Source organism: Phyllopteryx taeniolatus, chromosome 8 (genome assembly GCF_024500385.1).
Source record: "Phyllopteryx taeniolatus isolate TA_2022b chromosome 8, UOR_Ptae_1.2, whole genome shotgun sequence".
NCBI lineage: Eukaryota > Metazoa > Chordata > Actinopteri > Syngnathiformes > Syngnathidae > Phyllopteryx > Phyllopteryx taeniolatus.
The window spans coordinates 12,133,827-12,156,579 of record NC_084509.1 but is presented as its reverse complement, the minus strand read 5'-3'; the positions used below and the strand labels follow the sequence as shown (position 1 = coordinate 12,156,579).

The following is a 22,753-nucleotide window of genomic DNA, read 5'->3' as shown; positions in this document are numbered from 1 at the left end:
TCAAGGCAAATACTCACTTCTGTCCTAAGTCTAGCCTCCACTACTTTTTCCCATAACTTCACTGGGTGGCTCATCAACTTTATTCCTCTATAGTTACCACTGCTTTGCACATCAACCTTGTTCTTAAAAATGGGCACCAGCACACTTTTCCTCCATTCCTCAGGCATCTTCTCGCACGCTAGAATTCTATTGAACAAGCTGGTCAAAAACTCCACAGCCACCTCTCCTAGATGCTTCCATACCTCCACAGGAATGTCATCAGGACCAACTGCCTTTCCATTTTTCATCCTCTTCAATGGATTTCTAACTTCCGCCTTACTAATTATTGCCACTTCCTGGTCCACCAAAAAGAGAAAATCAATTCCCCTATATTAACGTAAGGTAGGGAGATTGTTTAAAGTGCAATTTGTGGGGGGGGGGAAAAGAGAAAGAAATTCTAACACAAGTGGGGGGAAAAAAATGCTTCTGGGCAAAGAAGATGATAGAACTGTACCATTTTAAAGAGAGAATGTTTCCATTGTCAATGAAGAAGCAAAAAGTGTGTGGGGGGGGGGGGGGGGGGGGGGGAGAGAAAGAAAAACATGCATTACAGGATTTCTACTTGTTTGTTTGCCGTTATGATAGTTTACTTTATGCTAGCTTAATTAGGAAAATATAAGACAGGGACTGTACCATTCTTGGAGGAGGTGGGGAACATTTTCATCTTGACTCAAATCACATAGAAATGCAATTTGATTGGAAAAAGAACATCGTGTCGTAGTTGTCGTTTGTCAATCTGTCCATATGCTGGTAGGCTACTTCATTGTTCACGCAGGATCAAATAAAACACCATGACTGTACCATTTTTTAATCTGACTTGACCAAAACATGTTTGATTCTGAAGTAGGGATAAGAGTCCCTCACTATCTCAAACAGCTCTTAAAACTTAAAATGGTGGCGTGCTAAACTTGTATTCCATTTGTTAGCTAGCAGACTGCTTCCTGGATCACAGAGGATGATGGAAAAACAACAAGACCAGACTGTTTTTGACTCAAGGAAGCACCATATTTCTGAATGTTTATCAATTTATTTCCTTCACAGAATTAATAAGGTATCTATCTAGCTGGCTAGCTAGCTAGTTAGGTCTCTAGCTACGCAGCTATTTGTAAGCTAGCATGCTCTGCTTACGGAATATGATGCAACCTGACTTGACCATATTATTTTTTATTCTGGAATATGGAGAATGCTTGCATAATGATTCAAATATCAAAAAGAAGAAAAAAAAGTGAAAATCAAAAGCACACCTTATTTTAGTTTATGGAGGATGATTTAAGATGACAGGACTGTACCATTTTTTATTCTAGTGTAAGGGGAATGCTTTGATTGTGACTTAGATGTCAAAATACAAAACTAATTCCTGGAAATAAAGTTAAATATGCTATAGTTATCCTTGTGTGTGTAGGCAGACTACTTCCTGGTTCATTCATGGAGGATGACCTAAGATGATGGGACCACAGCATGTTTTGTTTCGGGGGAGGGGGAGAACGCTTCAGTGTACTTAAGTAGGTTCTTTGTAATTTCAAGTTTTATCGTTTTGTAATCTGGATAACTGTCAAACACAAAAAAATAAAACACCACACTACAGAAATACAACTCAGCTCTTTATTGAGGCTCCTCATGACAAGGTTATAAAACTGTCAGACAGGCAAATGTTGAGCCGACAACGAGACAATCAGCAGGAGAGGTTTGGGGGCATGTAACAGCGACAGGCAGTCAGAATATAATAACAATAACAGCAAGATTGTCAATCTATATACAAAATATGATCCCTGAACAGTTACACTGCTTTTAGACAACGCTCATTGTTTTGGTGTCCCTGATATAGCTGGACAGTGGTCACACACGCACTCTCTCGCTACCCTCATCTATTCTGTCATCACTGTCTCACAGGCAAACAGTCACACATTCTCTCACACATCAAACACTTCTCTAAAAGACTCACACAAAAACAGTACACAGTCTCTCTGATACCTTGAATTGAATACCGGTCTCTCAGTTTCTCTCTCTCTCATTGCTGTCTCACTCTCACTCTCTCACTCTCTCTCTCTCTCTCACTCTCTCACTCTCTCACTCACACACACACACACCTGTCTTGCGACACACACAGGACAAACATGTTTACTTGAGTTCTGGACAAAATGATCCAAAACGATGCATGCGGTCACGGGACACAGTTAAAGTAGAAGTGACGTTGCACGCACACAGAGAAAAAAGCTCGCTCAATCAATTAAGTGCGCCACTCCGCTCTTACTTCCACAACCACAAAAGGTGCAACATTCATAAATTAGAAATTATTTAAAACACACACAGAACCAGGAAATAATAACAGCTGCAAAACATGCACAGGCTCCAAATTTTACAAATGTAAACAACAAGAACAAAAAGGTAATATACACCCATTTCACACGCAGGGGGAGACTAACAGTTTTGCTGCATAGAAAGTAATCCTGTAAGAGCTCACACACGAGAAAGTCTATTCACATTTGTCATGAGAAGTCGGCAGAGCAACCTCGCCGGGTCCCCCGTGAGGCTTGTAAACATGGCGTTTAGAGATGAGCAAGGGCCTTTAAAAAGAAAGTTGGCACACTGGAGACAGTGTTCGTGTTTGCATCCTAGTCTTTAAAAGACCTTGTCAACAGGAAATTATTTCTATCTATATGTTAGCATCAGTTTTTTCTATGATCTGATAGTTATACGTCATCCGGTGGGGCACACGAAGAGCGACAAATGGCGCCTTTGCATCACCTGCAACGTGTGGCGATGGGGTTTCCTGTGTTGGCATGGACTATGGCAGCACACTTCCTGTTCTGCAGCACTAGTAATGTCCCTGTTGAATGTCACCGTTTTGTTCTGTGGTCACACATGTAGGCACTTTCTCAGCCCGCAGCTTGAATTTTTATTAAAAAAAAAAAAATTGTTTTTGTTTTTGTATATGACCGCTTCGGTTCCCCTACCTTTTTCTACTCCAGGTTTCACATGGATCGTCTGTCAGATCAGTGAGTGAGAGACAGGATGATTTTATTGTGGGGCCATTTCAGTCTTGTACACGGTTTAGTTTGAAGGGGGCTCTCAGGGAGCTGGAGTCAAAGCCACAGCCCCTTCCATCATGGCTGGACCCCCTGTGCCCCCCCCATCCTGATCTTGTCTTTCCTTCACCATGGTGGCTATCTGATCCAGACTGGCTTCCTCTTCCTCCATCTTCACAACCGCCGCCGCCTCTTCGGCCTTTATGACGGCGGCGCTCGCCTGGGCGTAGGTGCCTACGCTGGCATGGGTGAGGCCGTGCACCTTCTTCAGGTGCTTCTCCAGGGTAGCGTAGACGGTGAAAGGCACGGCGCACAGCTGGCACAAGAAGGGCGCCTTGGCTCCCTGGGCGCCGTGCGTCTTCATGTGCCGCGTCAGCTTGGAGCTCTGAGCGCAGGCGTAGCTGCACAGTCCGCAGCGGTATGGCCGCTCGCCCGTGTGGCTGCGGCGGTGCACCGTCAGGTTGCTGCTGTTGCGGAACTGCTTGCCGCAGTACTCGCAGGCCTCGTCCTTCTTTTTCTTGGTCGCTGAGCCGGACATCACCTTGGCGCTTCCTCCGCCGGTGTTCCTCCGCTCGTTGTCTCTCTGCCACTCCTGCACCGCCTCGCTGACTTTGGCCGAGCTAAAGTCAATGATCTCGGGCCGCTCGCTAGTCTCGGGCCGCTTGGGCGTGCAGTTCCCACTCGCAATGCCGCTCTCGCCGCTGCCTCCTGTCTCCCCGCTCTCCAGGGAGCCCTCGGAGGGGCTGGCGCAGGGGGAGTTGTTCCGCGGCTCCCCCTGCGTCTCGACCTCCTCCTCACCAGCATCCCTCTGGGTCTGGTAGAGCCTCAGCAGCTCTCTGTCTGGAGGTCTGACCTGTGAGGGGAGCATCATCAGGCTTGAAGCGAGGTTGGGGTGCTTGGGCAAGGTCATGTCCAATTCTGAGGAGCCTTGTGCTCTCACTTCCAACATCGCCTTCACTGGCTGCATTTGAAACCTCCCCCTGTTGGACTCAATTACCATCACGTCTGCTGATTCATAGCCGCTCCCTGCAGCCTCCCGGTGGTGGCTCCTGATGTGGCGGGCCAGGTGACCGCTCTGGGAGAAGGCCTGGCCGCACACTCCGCAGTGGTATGGCCTCTCGCACGCGTGTGTCCGGCGGTGGGTGGACAGGGCGCGCGGGGACTGAAAGCTGTGGTTGCACAGCTTGCAGTGTAAGTCGGACTGGAGGACTCCCGTTTGAGGAAAGGGGGACGCTGCAGGCGGGGAGGACGACGGGGATGGTGCCAGGCCCCCTGGCGAGCCGATGGCAGGGATGTTGCTGTTATTGTTGGTGCCCACAGCAAGCTCCCTCAGCCGCTCAGAGAAGTTCAGAGCCTGTAGGTTGTTGGCGTGCAGAGCAGCAGGCGTCGGGCGGGCGCGAGCCAGGTGCAGGGTGGAGGGCTGGAAGGCGGAGGCGAGCGCTTGGCTCAAGCGGCGAGGGTCCAGCGTGGCCGTGACAGGTTTGTTCTCTTTCAAGCCTCCTCTCACTCGGACGTCGTAGTCATCGTCGTCCTCCTGGTAGATATTGAAGGAGTGCGTGTGCTGGGCGTGCTGCAGCAGGGCCCAGGCAGAGGGCAACACACTCTCACACTGCTGGCAGGTGAAGTAGGAGGGCTCCTCGTACCCTGGGATAAACATGAACAGAACACTTAGTTTAGTGATGCACGCAAAGGTCACAGGTGAGCAGAAGCTTATACCATCTGAATCAGGCAAGAGGCGAGGTACACCCTGACCTGTTTTGAGGGGGCAGTCCCATCTCTGTTCTAAGTCAATTGACTGTCTGTTGTCAAATTCCTTGTGTGTTTGTTGGACATACTTGGCAAATAAAGATGATTCTGATCTCATGCAAATGAGCCACTGCTCAATCAGACCCCCTCTAACTGTAGGGTGCGGTGAAGCTCAGAGTCTTAAAAGAGAGTGTGGTCCAGCTGACAACTTAGCAACTATGAGTATTCAGACCCCTACAACAACTATTTTAAAAAAAGCGACAAAGCCAGGAAATGTATGGTGTTATTGGAGACTTTAGAAACGCCCCTCCAGCTGCAGCCAGAGCTCGGATATTCAACCCCCACTAACACAATTGCGCTTGCCCGAATTCGCTGCTGTGTTGGCCAGTTCTAACTCATGGAGACAGCACCAAGCCACCAAATCATTGAATTACACTTGTCAATGTATAGTTGAGATCATTTAAATCAGTAGTTCAATTCAAAAAGTGACACTCATAAGTGAAACTCATGATACAAAGTTGGAATTAAATATACAATTTTATATTTAAAATAATTTGGATCATTTCTTATTTAACATTCAAATTTCTTGTAATCATCAAAATAAAAAAAAATAAAATAAAAAAAAAATCTAAATATTTCACTGTGTGTAATGAATATATATACAGTGTTATTTTCCCTTTTTGAATTGTACAGTAATCCCACGTTTATTGCGGGGGTTAGGTTCCAGAGCACAACCCTCACTAAGTGAAATCCGCGAAGTGTGCAACCACATTTTAAAAATAATTTATACATATTTTAAAGTTTTATGAACATCCCCAGACTCTAATCTTCCACACACTCCTATTAACCTTTACCATACCCTTATACACACTTTCTATACTCTTAAACACCTTTTTAAACGTACAGTAAGGCACAGTTGTAGTACATTTTATTCCTTGTAATACGTTTTAATTATTTTTTTTCTCTTTTTAATCCCCCAAAAATATAGCATACACTAAAAATCCTGCGATACGGTGAATTACGCGCGATATGAATATGAAAAACAATCCGTAGTAAGTGAACCACAATATAGCGAGGGAACACTGGAATGAACGCAATCAAATTTTCCTCCATATTTTAATTCATTGAGATGCACCTGTAGTGTGCAGATCCATGTACAACCCCAATTCCAATTAAGTTGGGACGTTGTGTTAAACAAATAAAAACCGAATACAATGATTTGCAAATCATGTTAAACCTAGATTTAATTGAATACACTACAAAGACAAGATATTTAATGTTCAAACTGATAAACTTTATTGTTTTTAGCAAATAATCATTAACATAAAATTTTATGGCTGGAACCCGTTCCAAAAATGCTGGGACAGGTGGCAAAAAAGACTGAGAAAGTTGAGGAATGCTCATCAAACACCTGTTTGGAACATCCCGCAGGTGAACAGGCTAATTGGGAACAGGTGGGTGCCATGATTGGGTATAAAAGGAGCTTCCCTGAATTGCTCAGTCATTCAAAAGATGGGGCGAGGTTCACCTCTTTGTGAACATGTGTGTGAGAAAATAGTCGAACAGTTTAAGGACAATGTTCCTCAACATACAATTGCAAGGAATTTAGGGATTTCATCATCTACGGTCCATATCATCATCAAAAGGTTCAGAGAATCTGGAGAAATCACTGCATGTAAGCGGCAAGGCCAAAAACCAAAACTTCGATCCCTCAGGCGGCACTTCATCAAAAACCGACATCAATGTGTAAAGGATATCACTACATGGGCTCAGGAACACTTCAGAAAACCAATGTCAGTAAATACAGTTCGCCGTTACATCCGTAAGTGCAACTTGAAACTCTTCTATGCAAAGCAAAAGTCATTTATCAACAACACCCAGAAACGCCGCCGGTTTCTCTGCGCCGGAGCTCATCTAAGATGGACTGATGAAAAGTGGAAAAGTCTTCTGTGGTCCGACGAGTCCACATTTCAATTTATTTTTGGAAATTGTGGACGTCGTGTCCTCCGGGCCATAGAGGAAAAGAACCATCCGGACTGTTATGGACGCAAAGTTCAAAAGCCAGCATCTGTGATGGTATGGGGCTGTGTTAGTGCCAATGGCATGGGTAACTTACAAATCTATGAAGGCACCATTAATGCTGAAAGGTACATACAGGTTTTGGAGAAACATATGCTGCCATCCAAGCAACGTCTTTTTCATGGACACCCCTGCTTATTTCAGCAAGACAATGCCAAACCACATTCTGCACGTTACAACACCGTGGCTTCGTAGTAAAAGAGTGCGGGTACGAGACTGGCTTGCCTGCAGTCCAGACCTGTCTCCTATTGAAAATGTGTGACGCATTATGAAGCGTAAAATACGACAACGGAGACCCCGGACTGTTGAACAGCTGAAACTGTACATCAAGCAAGAATGGGAAAGAATTCCACCTACAAAGCTTCAACAATTGGTGTCCTCAGTTCCCAAACATTTATTGAATGTTGTTAAAAGAAAAGGTGATGTAACACAGTGGTAAACATGACCCTGTCCCAGCTTTTTTGGAACGTGTTGCAGCCATAAAATTCTAAGTTAATGATTATTTGCTAAAAACAATCAAGTTTATCAGTTTGAACATTAAATATCTTGTCTTTTTAGTGTATTCAATTAAATATAGGTTGAACATGATTTGCAAATCATTGTATTCTGTTTTTATTTATGTTTAACACAACGTCCCAACTTCATTGGAATTGGGGTTGTATGTGGAGAGGACACAACAATACTGGAATATTAGTGGTGGTTTCTGGTATGTGCAATATGCAGGGCTGCATTTCTGAGTGGGTGCCCTATACGCAGCCCCCGCGAAAAAAAAAAAAAAAAAAAAAAAGAAAAAAATGCTACATGAAATGGTTTTCTCTTAGCACCATGACATGTAAATTGTTGCCATTTGTATGGGAATTTGCGCCTCCTTGTGGAGTTGCCCTCAGTAGACGAGATGCAGAAGATATGGTGGGTGTGGGGGTCATTCTTAGGTAATGATGGGAAATGTAGTTACCTACTGAAACATGAAGAGGAAAAGGTCAAAACTATCAGGTGTACAATTACAAAAGAAAAGCAAAGAGGAGGAGGAAAAACGAGCAAAGGAAGAAGGTATGAAGTCGGCTTTATTCATAACTAAACTCGGTTGTTATTTTATGGAGAAGCAGTGGTTCCAACTAGAAATCGTTGAACAAAATCGTCACTAACCATCCATGGAAGCATACAATTAAATGTCCAAAACGTATTGGTTTTAAGATTGAGAATGAAGCACCGTAATGGGTCCCTGATTGATTGGCGGTGTCTATCAGGAAAACGATAGGCGACTTGAGTGCGTCTTCCGTCGACATTAAAGAGAGGATGGCTGGGGGAAGTGGCGTTTTCCCGGCTGGGCAAAGCGGAGGCGTGTTGCCTGGTACATCTTGCAGATATTTTTATACGTGGATAGCTTTGTCTCCTAAGCGAGAAGCCACTTTCCAATTAAGCTGCAAATTGCTAATTAGCAGAACGTGGAAAACGAATGCTTTATGCAAATGAGACACTGACTCACCCTGCTTGACAAATGAGGCCTTTTCTGTATTAATCAACACTGAGAGAGGATCTCCGAATTGAGGAAGTGGGGGGGTGAAAGTGTTCTATTTTTTCTTTTTCTTTCTTTCGGAGAGGTTCAAAGCCGACTGCTATAAGCCTCTTTCATGTTTCCTCAAGTCAAATCCTTCTGTATTTTACTGGAGGGGAGGAGGAGAGAGATGAAAAAGAGAGCAACTGTTCCTCCGTTTCTTTCTCCCCTCTTTTCTGCCTATGTGGTGTTCATGTCCTTTAACCTAGCCCGAGGAGGGAGCCAGCAAAGTTGGGATGGAGAAAAAAATAAAAAAAATAGGGTGAGAGCAGGAAAAGAGAGATAGGTAGGTCAGGGCTCAGGAGATAAAAAAAGAAAATGAGATAAAAAGATTATAAAGTAGCGCAAGGGAGGGGAGGACACCGTGAAAATATGTCACCCCTTTGGATTGTACTTGAGACCCATCCTCCAAGCCCTCCGCCCCCAAATCTATCCCTGAGGGGGCGGCAGCGGAGGGTGGGAGGGTGGTTGGGTTCCGTGGTGGCTTTTGTCTTGTGGTCCCGCAGTGAAACACAATACCCAGCTTTTCTCTCTCTCTCTCTCTCTCTCTGTCTGTCTGTCTGTCTCTCTCGCTCTCTCTCTCTCTTTCTCTCTCTCCACTCTCAGTTTTTTTGTGTGTGTAAGGATTCCCATTTGGCCCGGGGTAGCACTTGAATATTAAGCAGAAGCAATAACTACTAATTAAAAATGCAGATTGGCTGGGAGCACTAACGAGCAGCAGGCAGAATCTCTTCTCCCCCGGGAGGCTGAGACAGAGAGGGGAGGTGAGAAATTGAAAGAGGGCGAAGGAAAAGTGTGCTGAAGACGGAGGAGGGTGGCTGTGAAGATGAATAAAAAAAACAAACAAACAAGGAGAATAAATAAAAAGGAACGAGACAGATGCACATGGCTCTTCAGTAATCCATCCGCACTCTAACCCCCCCACCACCACCACCACACACACACACACACACACCGCACGTCTTTCTTGGATGTAGAAAAAAGAAGAGACATGTCTGCTTGCGGGATAACCGCTCTCTCACTTTCACTCAAAAGAGCTCGCCAGGCCCAAATTGGCTGTCCATTATTATTTGAGTGTGATTTTATTGATTGTTCACTTACATTGTATGTCAATACGTGATGTGTGTTCGTCATTTATAGTCCCAGGCAAACACACTAGAAGTTGAGCCAATTAATTTTGTTTAAAATATTCATTCAGTAACAAAACTTTAAACCCCCAATTTATTAAAGTCCTGTGCAAAAGTACAATTTTTTAAAATTTATTATTTCCCCCAATGACATTAATTAGAGGGCCATTCCATTGAGCATTTATAGAGGGTAGAGTTTGTACAAAGTTTAATTTTCGCCACATGTATTTTTGGACAATACGGTGGTGCCAGAGATACAAGTTTAGTTGGTTCTGTGATCTCACACGTAACTCAACCCACTTGGATCTCAAATCATCTTTCCGCATTGAAATGAATGGAAATGACATTAAGTCGTTCCAGCCTCCCAATTAAAAACAATAGCAAAAATTGTAATGCATAATCAATACAAACATACTACATAAATAAATACAATGGAAATAAACAATTTTTGCCACATATTTTGCTTAAATTCAATGGACATTGTGCTCCTCCTTCTGGTGTGTGCACCATGGCCACATTGGGGCAGTATAATACCGACAAACACAAAGAAGAGTTTCACAACTGACTTAGTGAGCTGCAGTAATAATAGCCGTTTTTTTGCAGAGGATAAAAAATAAATATGCCTGTATTATATTAAGTCTACATGTGTTGCTGGACAGTTTGTGTTCAAATATCTGCTGCTTCAAGCATTATAACACTGCCACATAGACCCTATTTGTAAGGCAGTCAAAGGCGTTTTGCATTCTTTGGTAGCATTAAGCTAAACAGACTTATCTAAAGCAAAACTGTGGTTGTTTAAAATATACAATGTGTAACTCTTTTTGTTTTACGTTTACCAACAGTTCGTATCTCCAAAATCTTGTAAGCAGGGTTACTGGTATCTCAAGGCACCACTGTATTTTGTTACAAAAATTTTTTTTACAAATTTTGGACTAATAGGCAAGTTTTTCCACAAATAATGGGGGATACGTTCCCAAAATAAATCTGCAGATTGAGTGAATTCGAATTGCAAAGACGTAGAGGTCTTTACAAGTATTCCATAAAATAATTACACATAAAATAAACTATATACAATCGTCCTTGGGCCCCTTGAAAGGTGCTAGATAAATATCTTATTATTGTTATTATTATATATATATATATATTATACTATTCTACAAGCTGGCAAATTTGTATAGTTAAAGTGAATCTTGTATGATAAGAAAGTGGCAAAAGACGTTATTAACAGTTGTTTAAATTACTTAAAGACTTGTTATTCACAATGTTAATAAATATTCACCATATACATTTTTGAACATTATTCATCTCTCTTCCAATTTTGAGAAAACAATATTTTGCACCACTCTAAAGGATCCCGGTAACTTTTAACATACATCTAGAAAATTCTAATCCATCATATATGCATGTATTAATATCTCTTAACATGCCTTCTTACAGTCTTTTGCCACTTTCTTGCATCATTCGTGGCAAAAAAAGAAACATTCAAGAGATACAAATACACAAACTCAAAATTTGGGCAGCGTATGAATCATTTTGGGCTTGACTACATGAGCCGGTAAAATTGTATTGTGAGGAGGCACTAATTACATGCCACAATCATTTAATACTGTAATTTTCTTCTGTTTTGTGTTCATCATTCTAACAAAAGTGAAGAAGACATAATTCTCTACAGTTATTACAGTGTTACCACTCCCGCTATTTCTCTCTAAAACAACAAATGAGACGACCTATAAGACTTGGGCACAGTACTTAATGTAAAATGTATGTACTATTGTGACGTGTACTCTGCTCTGGTTGATGAGGGTGAAAAAAAACCCAAAAAACGAGACGTTGTAGCTGGACGGAAATAGTGCACGCAGCACTCCCCCCACCCTCCTCCCTGAGCGTTGCACAAAGGAAGGAACTGCTAACGTGTGTGTACACGACACTGGAGGTTTCGACATGTGCGTGAGGGACACTCGTTTAGCTGCTGCGAGATGCTGTGTCCGTTTGATAGTTTCAACAAGAGCACAGACCTCCTCCAAGGCACAAAAACATTTTCTATGAAACTTCGCCTTTGTTGTTGCAATTAAATGCCTACATATGCACAACTATTCTGATGAAACGGAATACAGTTATTTAAAACATGTTCTTTGGAATATTCTATGTTCAATCTACATTGGCACAAAGTGTTGCTCAGATCTGGATTTAACTTGTTTTGACATGAAGACATCCTCCATGATCTTAGTGCATTTTCTTCAAACTGGATATGATTTCACAGAAAGACCAGCATGTTGCAAACGTAGGTTTCGAGACAGAATACACGGTACCATTAAGTCAGCGAGATGCAAAGCCATGTAATATTTTATGAGTAAGTAACATATATATATATATATATAGAGAGAGAGAGAGAGAGAGAGAGAGAGAGAGAGAGAGAGAGAGAGAGAGAGAGAGAGAGAGAGAGAGAGATGAATGGTTAGTTTTCTCGCATGAGAACTATTTTACAGCAGAAGGCCTGGTTCTTGTTTTTGTACCAAGGCAGGAAAAGGTCAGAGACTCCAGATATTTTGCAGGTCATTTTGACACCTTCGGGTACCCTAAAGAGGCTAAAGAAATTGGTCAACGCCCCCCCACCCCCCCATCATCAACAGACTTTTCTAAATTACAGTAATGTGGAACAACCTCTTTGAGTAATTTCCCTTTAATTAGGCTTAGCTAGGAAACCAATTATCAAACCTGTTTGAGATTTTTTCCAATGAGACCAGAAAAACAATATATGCAAAAACTTACACAGAAAACCTACACCCATGATAATTTGGAACAAGTGTTTACGAAGAGGCTTATAATGGTTATGTTATAAACAGTTGATGAGCTTTTAATAACCTATTATAAATGACAGCGTTAATCACTGAGCTCACTATTTGGCAGGTTCGACATACTGCCATAATTAAAGTTGTCCATTCTATTAAAACTCAACATCTGATGATTGCAGGCTCACTATTTGGGAAGCAGGATGTCACTCGCGGTGTTCTTACATGTGTTCTCACAATTTTATTAAGCCTAACTGTAAATTGTGGTATCATAAATTAATAACGCTCTTCTATCCATCTATCTATCTATGAGTCTACAACTTCCTTGTGAGAGGTGACAGCGGTAGCGGTCAGTGGGGATTTACATGATTTAATTTAAAATAACAGCATGCAACAGTGCGATGTACATCATCTGGAGCAGTTCAGAATCAATATTTATCTGATAACATGACAAAAACATGCCCTGCGATTGGCTGGCGACTGGTTGAGGGTGTACCCCGCCTCCCGCCCGAAGATAGCTGGGATAGGCTCCAGCAGCCCGCGACCCTAGTGAGGATAAGCGGAAAAGAAAATGGATGGATGACAAAAAAAAATTTTTTTTTAAATGTAAGTAAAATACATAATGCTCATCAGAGATGCAGATTATTAAATATATTAATGTCTGAAAATTGTTACAGTTGACTTTGCGAGCTGAAGTTGAAAGGTTTTGCTCAGACCAACCAATCAGAGGATGGAAAAATTATGACATCATTGAGACTGTGTGAGGACCATTTTGAAATATCTGATTGGTCCAAAAAAACAGTCCTATCACTACTGATTCTGAAGGCTGTGGGCAGAGTAGTTTGACATGGCAACACATAGAGGCTGAAATCTGATTGGACTAAAAAACTAAATAAAAAAATAGAACATACACTGCAGTGCCGCCAAGGGCAATGTTACAAAATGAAGAGAATAGAGTGTTGGAAATAAATTAGTACAATTTTATGGAACATCTATCAGAATTTAGTTTTTAAATGAAGAGTCCAAACTCAAAAGCAGACATTTCCATGTTTTGTGAACTCAGTACAATTTTTTTAATTTCTGGTTCCAGGTTAAAGCTACCAATTTTTATTTGGGGGATTGCATTCTATATGAATTAAGCAACTAAGTGGCTAATGTTGAAAAAAACCATTTTTAAAGAGGTCTTTGATATCATTTCATCAAAAAAAAAAAAGTCAACTCCAAGAAAATAATTTCAAAATGTTCACATAATTACACAGGAATGGTAGGTGTTATGCTTTGTGAATTAAAAAAAAAATCATTGTAGAGGACCTGCGGCACTGATCACTAATTCAAGTGTCACCAATGAGTTTCATGACATCATCTCTGTTGCGACAGTTTTACGCAATTAACCATAGGCAATACGGTTGAAGGTTCTCGTATTTTACGGCCACTTTCAAGCACAATTGTAGCTATATTAGCAGAGAGTTGATGAAAAATCACAGGTGCAGACATGTCTGAGGACGTACAGTACATGACAATTACCTGATGACGTAAATACGTATGGGCCCATGTAGGGTTGAGCATCGTTTGAATTTGAGCAATTCCGGTCCCGGTTTCGGATCCTCATTTCGATTCCAGTTCCAAATGATTCTCGATTCAGATTTTTTTCGGGGGCTGGGTCAAAAAAGTTTGCATGGTTTAAATAAAGGGTGTCCAAATTATGAACATCCATTTTCTTAGCAGCCCGCAGCATAAACTAAAATAAACATTTGACTCAGGGTTCTTCATAACCAGTATCAATATCAAACCTGTGAACTAAAAGGCAATGTGTGTGGAACTAACCCAATTGACTTAATATTCGTTAATAGATTTTTCAGCTAAAAGTTAAATATAGCATTGTTAAAATAGTTATTTGGGAGTGTTTTATCATGTCAAATGGTTTATATGTGCAAGTTTTAACTTTAACACGAAAAGTAACTCCACACAACACCATTTTTTTTATTTTTATGAATGGAACCAAATGCTAAAAAATGTTGATTCCTTCCCCTACCAACCGATGAGGCACTAGGTTAGTGTTTGTGATACTGTGAGACGTTTACGTGAATTTTTTCCCCAATTCATTGTGATGTAAAGTTGCTACGGTGAGGTTTTAGCTCGATGTTAAGCATTTTTTTCCTGTCATCGGCTCTTACGTTGGTTTTTAGAGTAAAATAAATGCTAAAAACCATCAGTGCAAAAGTGCAACCAACCGTTTATCTTGTTACCTCAATGTTGGCATAGATGTATTTTATTGTTTCACTCACCCAATTGACTTGACTGAAGTTCCGTGCGATGTAGGCTCAGGCTCGGAGTAGGGGGGAGCACGACAGATCGTGAAAGCCTCCTTTGCACAACAATCTTATTCCAAGTGTTGCACTGAGGCGACTGGTCATTAATTTTAACCTAGTTAAGACACTTTTGTTCGCCACTGTCGTTGGGCTCAAGCACGTCTTTCGTGCGCGTTCTTCGTTGGTTTTCACTTCTTCTTCAGGGTCGGCGGACTGTAGGCATCGAAACTGGTACCCGAAATGTATAAATTTGAACGATTCCGGGAGACCCGGAAGGTTAGTCCCGGTTCCAAACGGTTCTCGATTCTCGATGCCCAAACCTAGCCTCATGATTGGCTTCAATGGAGATGACGCTAGCTGCAGTAAAATGGCACTTGTGGGTTAAAGACTTTTACATAGGAGTTGTTTAGTTTTGGAGAGTTAGGAAATGCAACGTCGGACGATGTTGTGACAGGTAGTCAGCGAGCAGGCGTGGCTCTATTTCTGTCGAAATGGCGCTTGTCGACTTTAGGGTTTACACACTATACGTCAGCTGAAGCTCCTTCCGTGCTCCTAACTTGACAGCAGTCGTTGTATAATCCCAGGAGTCGGAGCATGTTTACCTAGCCACCTCAGAGACAAGCAGGCAGGGGGTTGGTGGCGAATGGGGAGCGGGCATGGAGCTCAGGTGCTCAGCATGGTGGGGGGGGGGGTCCCCTGGGGCCCCTCCGAAAGCCTCCTAACGCCACTGGTTTCTACACAATTAGCCTTTGCATCACTAACTCACCAAGGCCTGCTAGTGGCAACGGCTAGCTAATGAGCTGGACTCATGAGGTGGGGGGTGGGATAGGAAAATGCGGGTACAAAAAAACAGCCTGGCTAATTAGCAAGCTGCCTTTTTCTTTTCTTCCCAGGACTCACCTGCTTTGCCGGGCTCCACCTTCACATCAAGCTCCGCCCCCCAGACTTGGTCCCTGGCCGCCGCCTCCTCTCTCCTCAGCTCGATGAAGCCCGGTCCCAGCGCGGCGAAGGCGGCCACGGTGGTCCTGGCGGAGGGGGGGGGCGGTGGCGCAATGTTGTTGCAGGGCCCGGCGGGCGGGTGGGGGGGGCGCGGCGCGGGCGTCGGCGGTTTGGTTTCGGGGGAGACAGTTGCCCTGTTTGTGCTGGATGAAGGCCAGGATGTGCGCCAGGGGGAAGGCCCGGCTGCACTGGCCGCATGTCAGGAGGTCACCGTCGCCGCCCCCGTCGGAGGTCAGGATGTGTGGGGTCGAGCGGTGGTCCTGTGGCGGGGGGACGCTTGCGTCCGCTGAGTCAGGAGATTCTAAGAAACACGGAAAGATACAGAGTTAGACTGCTGAATTTAAATAATTTCAAAGCATACAGTATTAAAAAAAAGTAAAACATAAATACATAACAATAATAAATAATAACTATTGGTCAGTCCCTAAATGGGTCTGTTATTCACTTTACGTTACGTTGTTTTAATAATTTTACAAATATTAACCAATCTAAAGTTTTGAAAATACCTTGCTCCTTACCATACAATGTATAAGTACAAAAATATGCTATTTTTAAAAGATTTCTTGAAAAATGCGTTATGGGTTTGAAGATACAATGATTCCCCCCGACAGTGACAATATTTATGTGGTATGTTTAATAATTTACATAAAAGAGATACAATTAAACAAATAATTTGTTAACCCTTTCATGTTTGCATACATACATTCCTTTAATTTACAAATTAAATGAAAGGAATTAAATGTCAAAAAGTATATGCATATAAAATGAAAGTAATAATTGAATATATTTTCACAAATTGATATTTGTTTCGGCAGTACGGTGGACGACTGGTTGGCACATCTGCCTCCCAGTTCTGAGGACCGGGGTTCAAATGCCGGCCCCGCCTGTGTGGAGTTTGGATGTTCTCCCCGTGCCTGTGTAGGTTTTCTTCGGGTACTCCGGTTTCCTCCCACATCCCAATAACATGCTTGGTAGGTTGATTGAGGACTCTAAATTGCCCTTAGGTGTGAATGTGAGTGCGTTTGGTTGTTTGTTTTTATGTGCCCTGCGATTGACTGGCAACCAATTCAGGGTGTACCCCGCCTCTTGCCCGAAGATAGCAGGGATAGGCTCCAGCACGCCCGCGACCCGAGTGAGGATAAGCGATACAGAAAATGGATGGATGAATTATATTTTTTTAAATCAATTAAACACAGTTGTATAAAATATTTTTAATATTTAATATTTAAATACAATAATTAGCCATGTTTTCATATATCCATTTCCTGCATTATATTTAAAGAAATTACAATTAAATATATTTCAATAAATGTAAACAGAAGTATATGTATATAAAACTAAGAAATTGTAAAAGTGTTTCAATTCTATAATTACATTTTCAATTTTTCTTTCTAGGAGGTAGTTAATTATGTCACCCGACTACTTAATGGCAAGCACGTTAAGTATGTTATGTACAATATGTTGTGAAGCAAGTAACTGAAGTGCTTTGATTACCCTTTTCCAATTTCCTCATATTTATTTAATTTTGCTTTGATCTTTTTCATTGTTGTTGTGGCATTTATGCTCTGTATGGTGTCCAAGAGTGCCCAGAAAGGTGCCTGTACATAAAATGTACTATAAATACTATTATTACCAACCACAGTTTAAGTTGGACTTCGGTAATCAAGAAATGCAGTTACACATTTTTGGGGTGATGACTCCATGGATTGATTATATTATTATGTCAAAATATTATGTACACCGGCTCCTTTTATGAGATCCAGTACAAATTAAAGTTGAAAACATCCTCACTGTAAAAAAAATAAAAATAAAATAAATCTTGCTTTTCTGGTTCTTAAGTAGCATTTTCCTTATGAGAGATAATTTTAGATACACGGAAGCCAGCCTAATAAAGACTTATGTACACCCACTGGACACAGCAGTAGGTACACCTGCATAATCCTAATGAGATCCAATACAGGAGCTGTAGAATCAGCATCCTCACTTCTGATTGACACAAGCATTATTATAATTTTCAAAGCAGAATTGTAATGTATCGCACTAGATTGTGCAGGTGTATTACAGATTTGAAATACTGACGAGACTCTAGGTTGCTCTCACAGTTAAACAACTAAGAAACTACAACTAAGAAAAATAATGAATGTCTTATTTTTCAGCAGGTGTCACGTGTGTTCAACAGCACGCACACGCACAGCATCGTGGCTGATTTCAAGCGCCTGTGTCAGTCAAAAACAGCATCACAATGAGGCCAAACTGCTCACAGGCCACTGACCACTTCCTTCAAGCGACCCAGAACTGATCGGCTCGCTCACAAGACCCACAGAGACACAAGGGGGGAGGGAGGGGGTGAGGGCAGACATCACCTCATTCACCTCAAACAACGTATGACATCCTCTCGTGCAGAGGTAGGGAACCTTTTTGAAAAATGTGATGTTTTTGAGGATATACAATGAGCATTTGTGCCCTTCATATTTTGTTGGGGATTTTTATAACACTTGCTTTGAGGTTTTATTTGCTTTTTTAGAATTAGATGAAAGGCGCTAATGGGCCCAGTCGAGTGATTTCAAGTCAAATAGTGGATCTAAAGTCTACACACCCCTTTTCAAATGCAAGGTTTTTGTGTTACAGAAAAATTAGACCAAGATCATTTCAACATTTTCCACCATTAATGATTCATCTAGACAACTCAATTAAAAAAGCAAAATTTAAGAGGGGAAGTAAAAAATAAACATGTTAAATGTGGTTGTACAAGTGTACACAACCTCTTATAACTGGGAGTGTGGCTGTGTTCCGAATTAAGCAATCACATTCAAACTCATCAGCACAGACCTGCCACCATTTAAAATGACCCTGATTAACCCCAAAAGTTTAGATGATGTAGTAAGTAATAATATGTACAAATTCATTAGCACACGCCTGTCACCATTTAAAGAGCCTTTTGATTAACCCCAAATAAAGTTCTACTAGATAGTAATGTGATTTTTAAAAATTCTGAACACAGCCACATCTCCAGTTATAAGAGGCTGTGCACAGTGAAAATATATATTTTTTTTTTATCCAATTGAATTGTACAGTTTTTTTTCCTTCTGGTATCATCAAACCTGGCATTTGAAAAGAGGTGTGTAGACTTTTGTATCCATTATATTTGTGCCCGAAGACTCATACCGCAGAGTGTTTCTCAACAGGAAGCGGAATGCAATAAAAGGGGAGAAAAAAATGACCAAAGGTGTAAGATAAGAGCCGCTCGGCCTGCCTTCCTACGTATGTGTGTGTGTGTGTGTTTGAAGCTCACAAATGTGACATGTGACCTCATACCTGACACATGTGGTTAGAGCAAGAAGCAAGAACTTTGAAACCAGGCCAAAAGATTGGCAGTAAGTGACGCAGTCAGACAGAAACTACTTTAAAGGAGCTATGGGGTCACTAAGAAGTTAATTTTATGTTTTTTTTGGTTGCTCAAATTAAATGAAACTGGCAGTCATTACCAATATCAGTTTTGAAGCAATTGGCAAATAACTAATTGCCTTTGAAACACCTGCTTTTCATTGCCAAAATCAACCCCCCCCAATGTCTTGGTGTGACGTCAGTGGCAGAACCCCACCCCTCCAAAATGACAACTTTTTTAATCCATCACCGCTGAGTGCAATACTGGACTGCCTCCTATGTATCAAAATTGGAACAGAACCTTGATCTAGACCAGTATTTGACTAAAAGATATACATATAACTGCATATAACTTACAACACAAACAAACAACACTGAGGACATCGATGCAGTGTCTCTCAACAAAAAAGACAAAAATGTAGTTAGCCCACTCTAGTTCTTGATGGCTCCGTTTTGATCCGGCCTGCCATGCATATTTAAAAACAAATAAACCCTCAGAGGAATGTTACGTTTTAAACACATTTTTTTAAGCTAGTCTGGCCATCGGAGGACTTTCTCGACACAAAAGTGGCCCCTGCTGGGGAGTGGAAAAAAAGAGGTCCTGTTGCTCAACACCGGTCACCGGCACACCTCTGTGCCTGGACCGGGGCCAATGGAGCGGCAGCCCAGGACAGGTACAGACAGTACAGTGGGGAGCTTCATCTCGCCACTTGTTACTCAAAAATGTCACCTTTCCTGTTTCAGAGCTGAGGCTGTTTGTGCAGACTTGCAAGGCGCGGTCGCACGCACGCACACACGCATAACAGTCAGGTAGACTGTGGTCACACAACGCACGCACTAGTTTCGTCATGTTTAGTTTTTTTTTTTTTTTTTTTTTTTTTTTTTAAAGTCAAATTCAAATACTATTTTGTTTTTCTTAAAAATATATAATTTGATTATTAATTTTAAAGTAGGGTGCGAAATAAGTAGCCATAACTTCCCAGGAACTACTACTATTATTACGAAATAATCAAATATAGTCGGCATATTGACTCGAGCGTTCGCGGCTCCTTACGAGAGATGACGACGACATTGAGCACATCATTTCATTTCATTATCAGCCAATGAAATATTGAACGGAACCGAAGGCCAACATATTGACATGTCCCTTAACCCCCCTCAGCGTGCTTCGTTCTCACCGTGAATTGCACTCAGGTGCTGCGGTCTGCTGCCAAGTTTGCGTCTGGACATCGCGGCGACGCCTGCGCGCTTCTTCCCCTCTTCAAAAACTACGAAAACAACAACAACAAAAAAATAAGAATAAGTGGGGCAAAAAAAAAAAAAAAAGTGGTGGTTGAGTCCAGGTGCTCGCTGTGTGATAAGACGGAGTGGGCTCCTTGCGCTTGTGTGCCGTCTACTCCCCCTGCGTGGACTGGACTGACAAGGCTGCGTTCAAGTTCACGCGTCTTCTTCCTTCTGCTTCACGCAGCCGGCGAGCGGAGGGAAACAAGGGGGCGTGTCCGGGCCACAAAACCACGCCCACAAAACCACATGCGTGTCCTAACACGCAGGGGTCCTCGGTTTACGGCGGGAGGTCAGTGTGTGCGCAAGCCGGGATGCGACGTAACGCAGTAGAAAAGTACAAAACAATCACATGACAATCAGTACGTAAAGGCCGCTGTAACTTACGTGCTTTCTTGTGGCGGGTTACCACGTATCTTTACGCTGTTGCAGAAAGTAGTTCATTAAGCACGGTTCATATCCTCCAAAAAAGCTCGTATGTCGGGACCGTTGTAAACCGAGGACCTCTTGTGAAGTGTTCGAGGTACAATATAAATTTCAAATATTTTTTTAATAAAAATGTGTAATTTTTAACACCATCATTCCTTCACATAAGAAAATACACTTAAAAACAAATACACTGATTTTTAAACAGTTAAAACTACTTTCAACCAAGCAATTTCATTTTAAAAATGCTTTCATGCATTTGAAATGTTTACCATTTATTCCCACCGCAATTTTCTTTTTCACTCACCTCAATTAATATTGTGGTGACGTGGAGCAGAGCGCATGTCGTCCGCATTGTCCATGAATCGGTGGTGGTGGTCGGTGGGGACGTAGGCGCAGCACGGCAGCCGTCTTCCGTTAGACGGCCCCCCAGGGAAGCTGAACAAGTAGCTTACCACCACTAGTAAATGAATGCGTGCAATTGTAAATTATTATATTTTTTTTTATTTCTAAACCCCTTTTAAAAAAGCAACAGCAGCTCTGACAAAATGCCGAACATAATAAACGATTCTTAACCCGGGTTTGAGCTAAATCTAAATATCAGGCAAATATAACCCAAGTGAACCTAAAACGTTTTTAAATGGTGATTTCATTTATTAACAAGGAAGAGTGGGCCAAAATATCTCCACAGAGATGTGAAAGACTCATTGCCAGTTCTAGAAAACGCTTGATTTCAATTGTTGCTGCTGAGGATGGCCCAAACAGTTATTCGGTTTAGAGGGCTATTACTTTCCCCACACAGGACCAGGTAACTGATTTCCACCCCCCCGCCCCCCTTAATAAATGAAATCACCATTTAAAAACATAATTTACGTTCACTTGGGTTAGATTTGTCTGATATTTGCATTTGTTTGATCATCTTAAACAAAGTGGGGAAACGATGCAAAAATAAGAATTTGAGAAAGGGGCCAATGCTTTTTCACGACACTGTATACATTTGAACAAAAAGTGGGATATCTAAAATTTTTCATACCCTTCTCAATAATCAATAGGAAAGTCTTAACTATTAGAGCAAACAAACGGTTCCTGTAATTGCTGATCTTCAGATCCCTCCACAGAATCTCAATTAGATTTAAGTTAGGACTCTGGCTGGGCCACTGCAAAAAATGTTTTTGCCCGCTAACCATTTCGTCACCACTTTTGCAGTTGTTTGAGTTGTTGTAGTGCTGAATTTTCTTTTTTTTTTTTAAACACCAAATAAGGGATACATCACTGTGACCAACCGAATCAATTTGTTTCATCTTACCATAAAACAGAAGACCAGAAATCTTCTATGTCCAGATAAGCATTTGCAAAGGCCAAGCAGGCTTTCGAATGAGTTTCCTGGAGAAGGGGTTTCCTCCCTGGTCTGTGTCCATGGAGCCCAGCAGTGTGCAGTGTCTGTTGGACTGTCTACCGTGAGACGTTTGCACCAGCATAGCCCAGATTCACCAGGATGGCATTGGTGGTGATATTTAGATTATTTTTCACCTCTCTCACTATCCTCCTGGCCAGCACAGGTGTCACTTTTGGATTCCTCTGAAATTTTCCACAGTACAGAACGTCTTAAATTAGATATGGCCTTATAGCTGTTTCCTGACTTGTGAGCAGCCACAGGTCCTCAGTGAGCTCCTTTGTCTTTTCCATGACCCTCCATAAACCAACTGCAGAAAGCTGCTGTTTTTTTTACCTGTTGAGTTGATTAAAATAGCTGTTCCCAATCAAGCAGGGAAATTAGGATGCTTTAGAACAGCTTGAACGGTACAAAACTTCAGACTTTTTTTTTTTTTTATATAAAATTTTCCCATAGACTTCGACAGTTTCCAAATGGTATGAGTAATTTTGGACATGCCATTTTTTGTTGAAATGTAAATAAAAGCTGAGAAATATTTTCCACAGTGATGCCTCTTTTACATCGTCTTATTATGTTCTGGCAGACGCCTATGCCAGATCC

General features: G+C 41.9%; 1 protein-coding gene across 1 annotated transcript; it reads right to left on the bottom strand.

Annotated features, from left to right (window-relative positions):
* Positions 1-1,627: 1,627 nt before the first annotated feature.
* znf296 (zinc finger protein 296) lies at positions 1,628-22,310 on the bottom strand. Its single transcript, XM_061780842.1, is given in 6 exon segments — positions 1,628-4,709; positions 15,571-15,709; positions 15,711-15,970; positions 20,232-20,321; positions 21,068-21,220; positions 22,067-22,310. Coding segments are annotated over 4 exon segments (2,052 nt in total). The 5' UTR covers positions 20,284-20,321; positions 21,068-21,220; positions 22,067-22,310; the 3' UTR covers positions 1,628-3,108.
* Between the last annotated feature and the right edge of the window lie 443 nt (positions 22,311-22,753).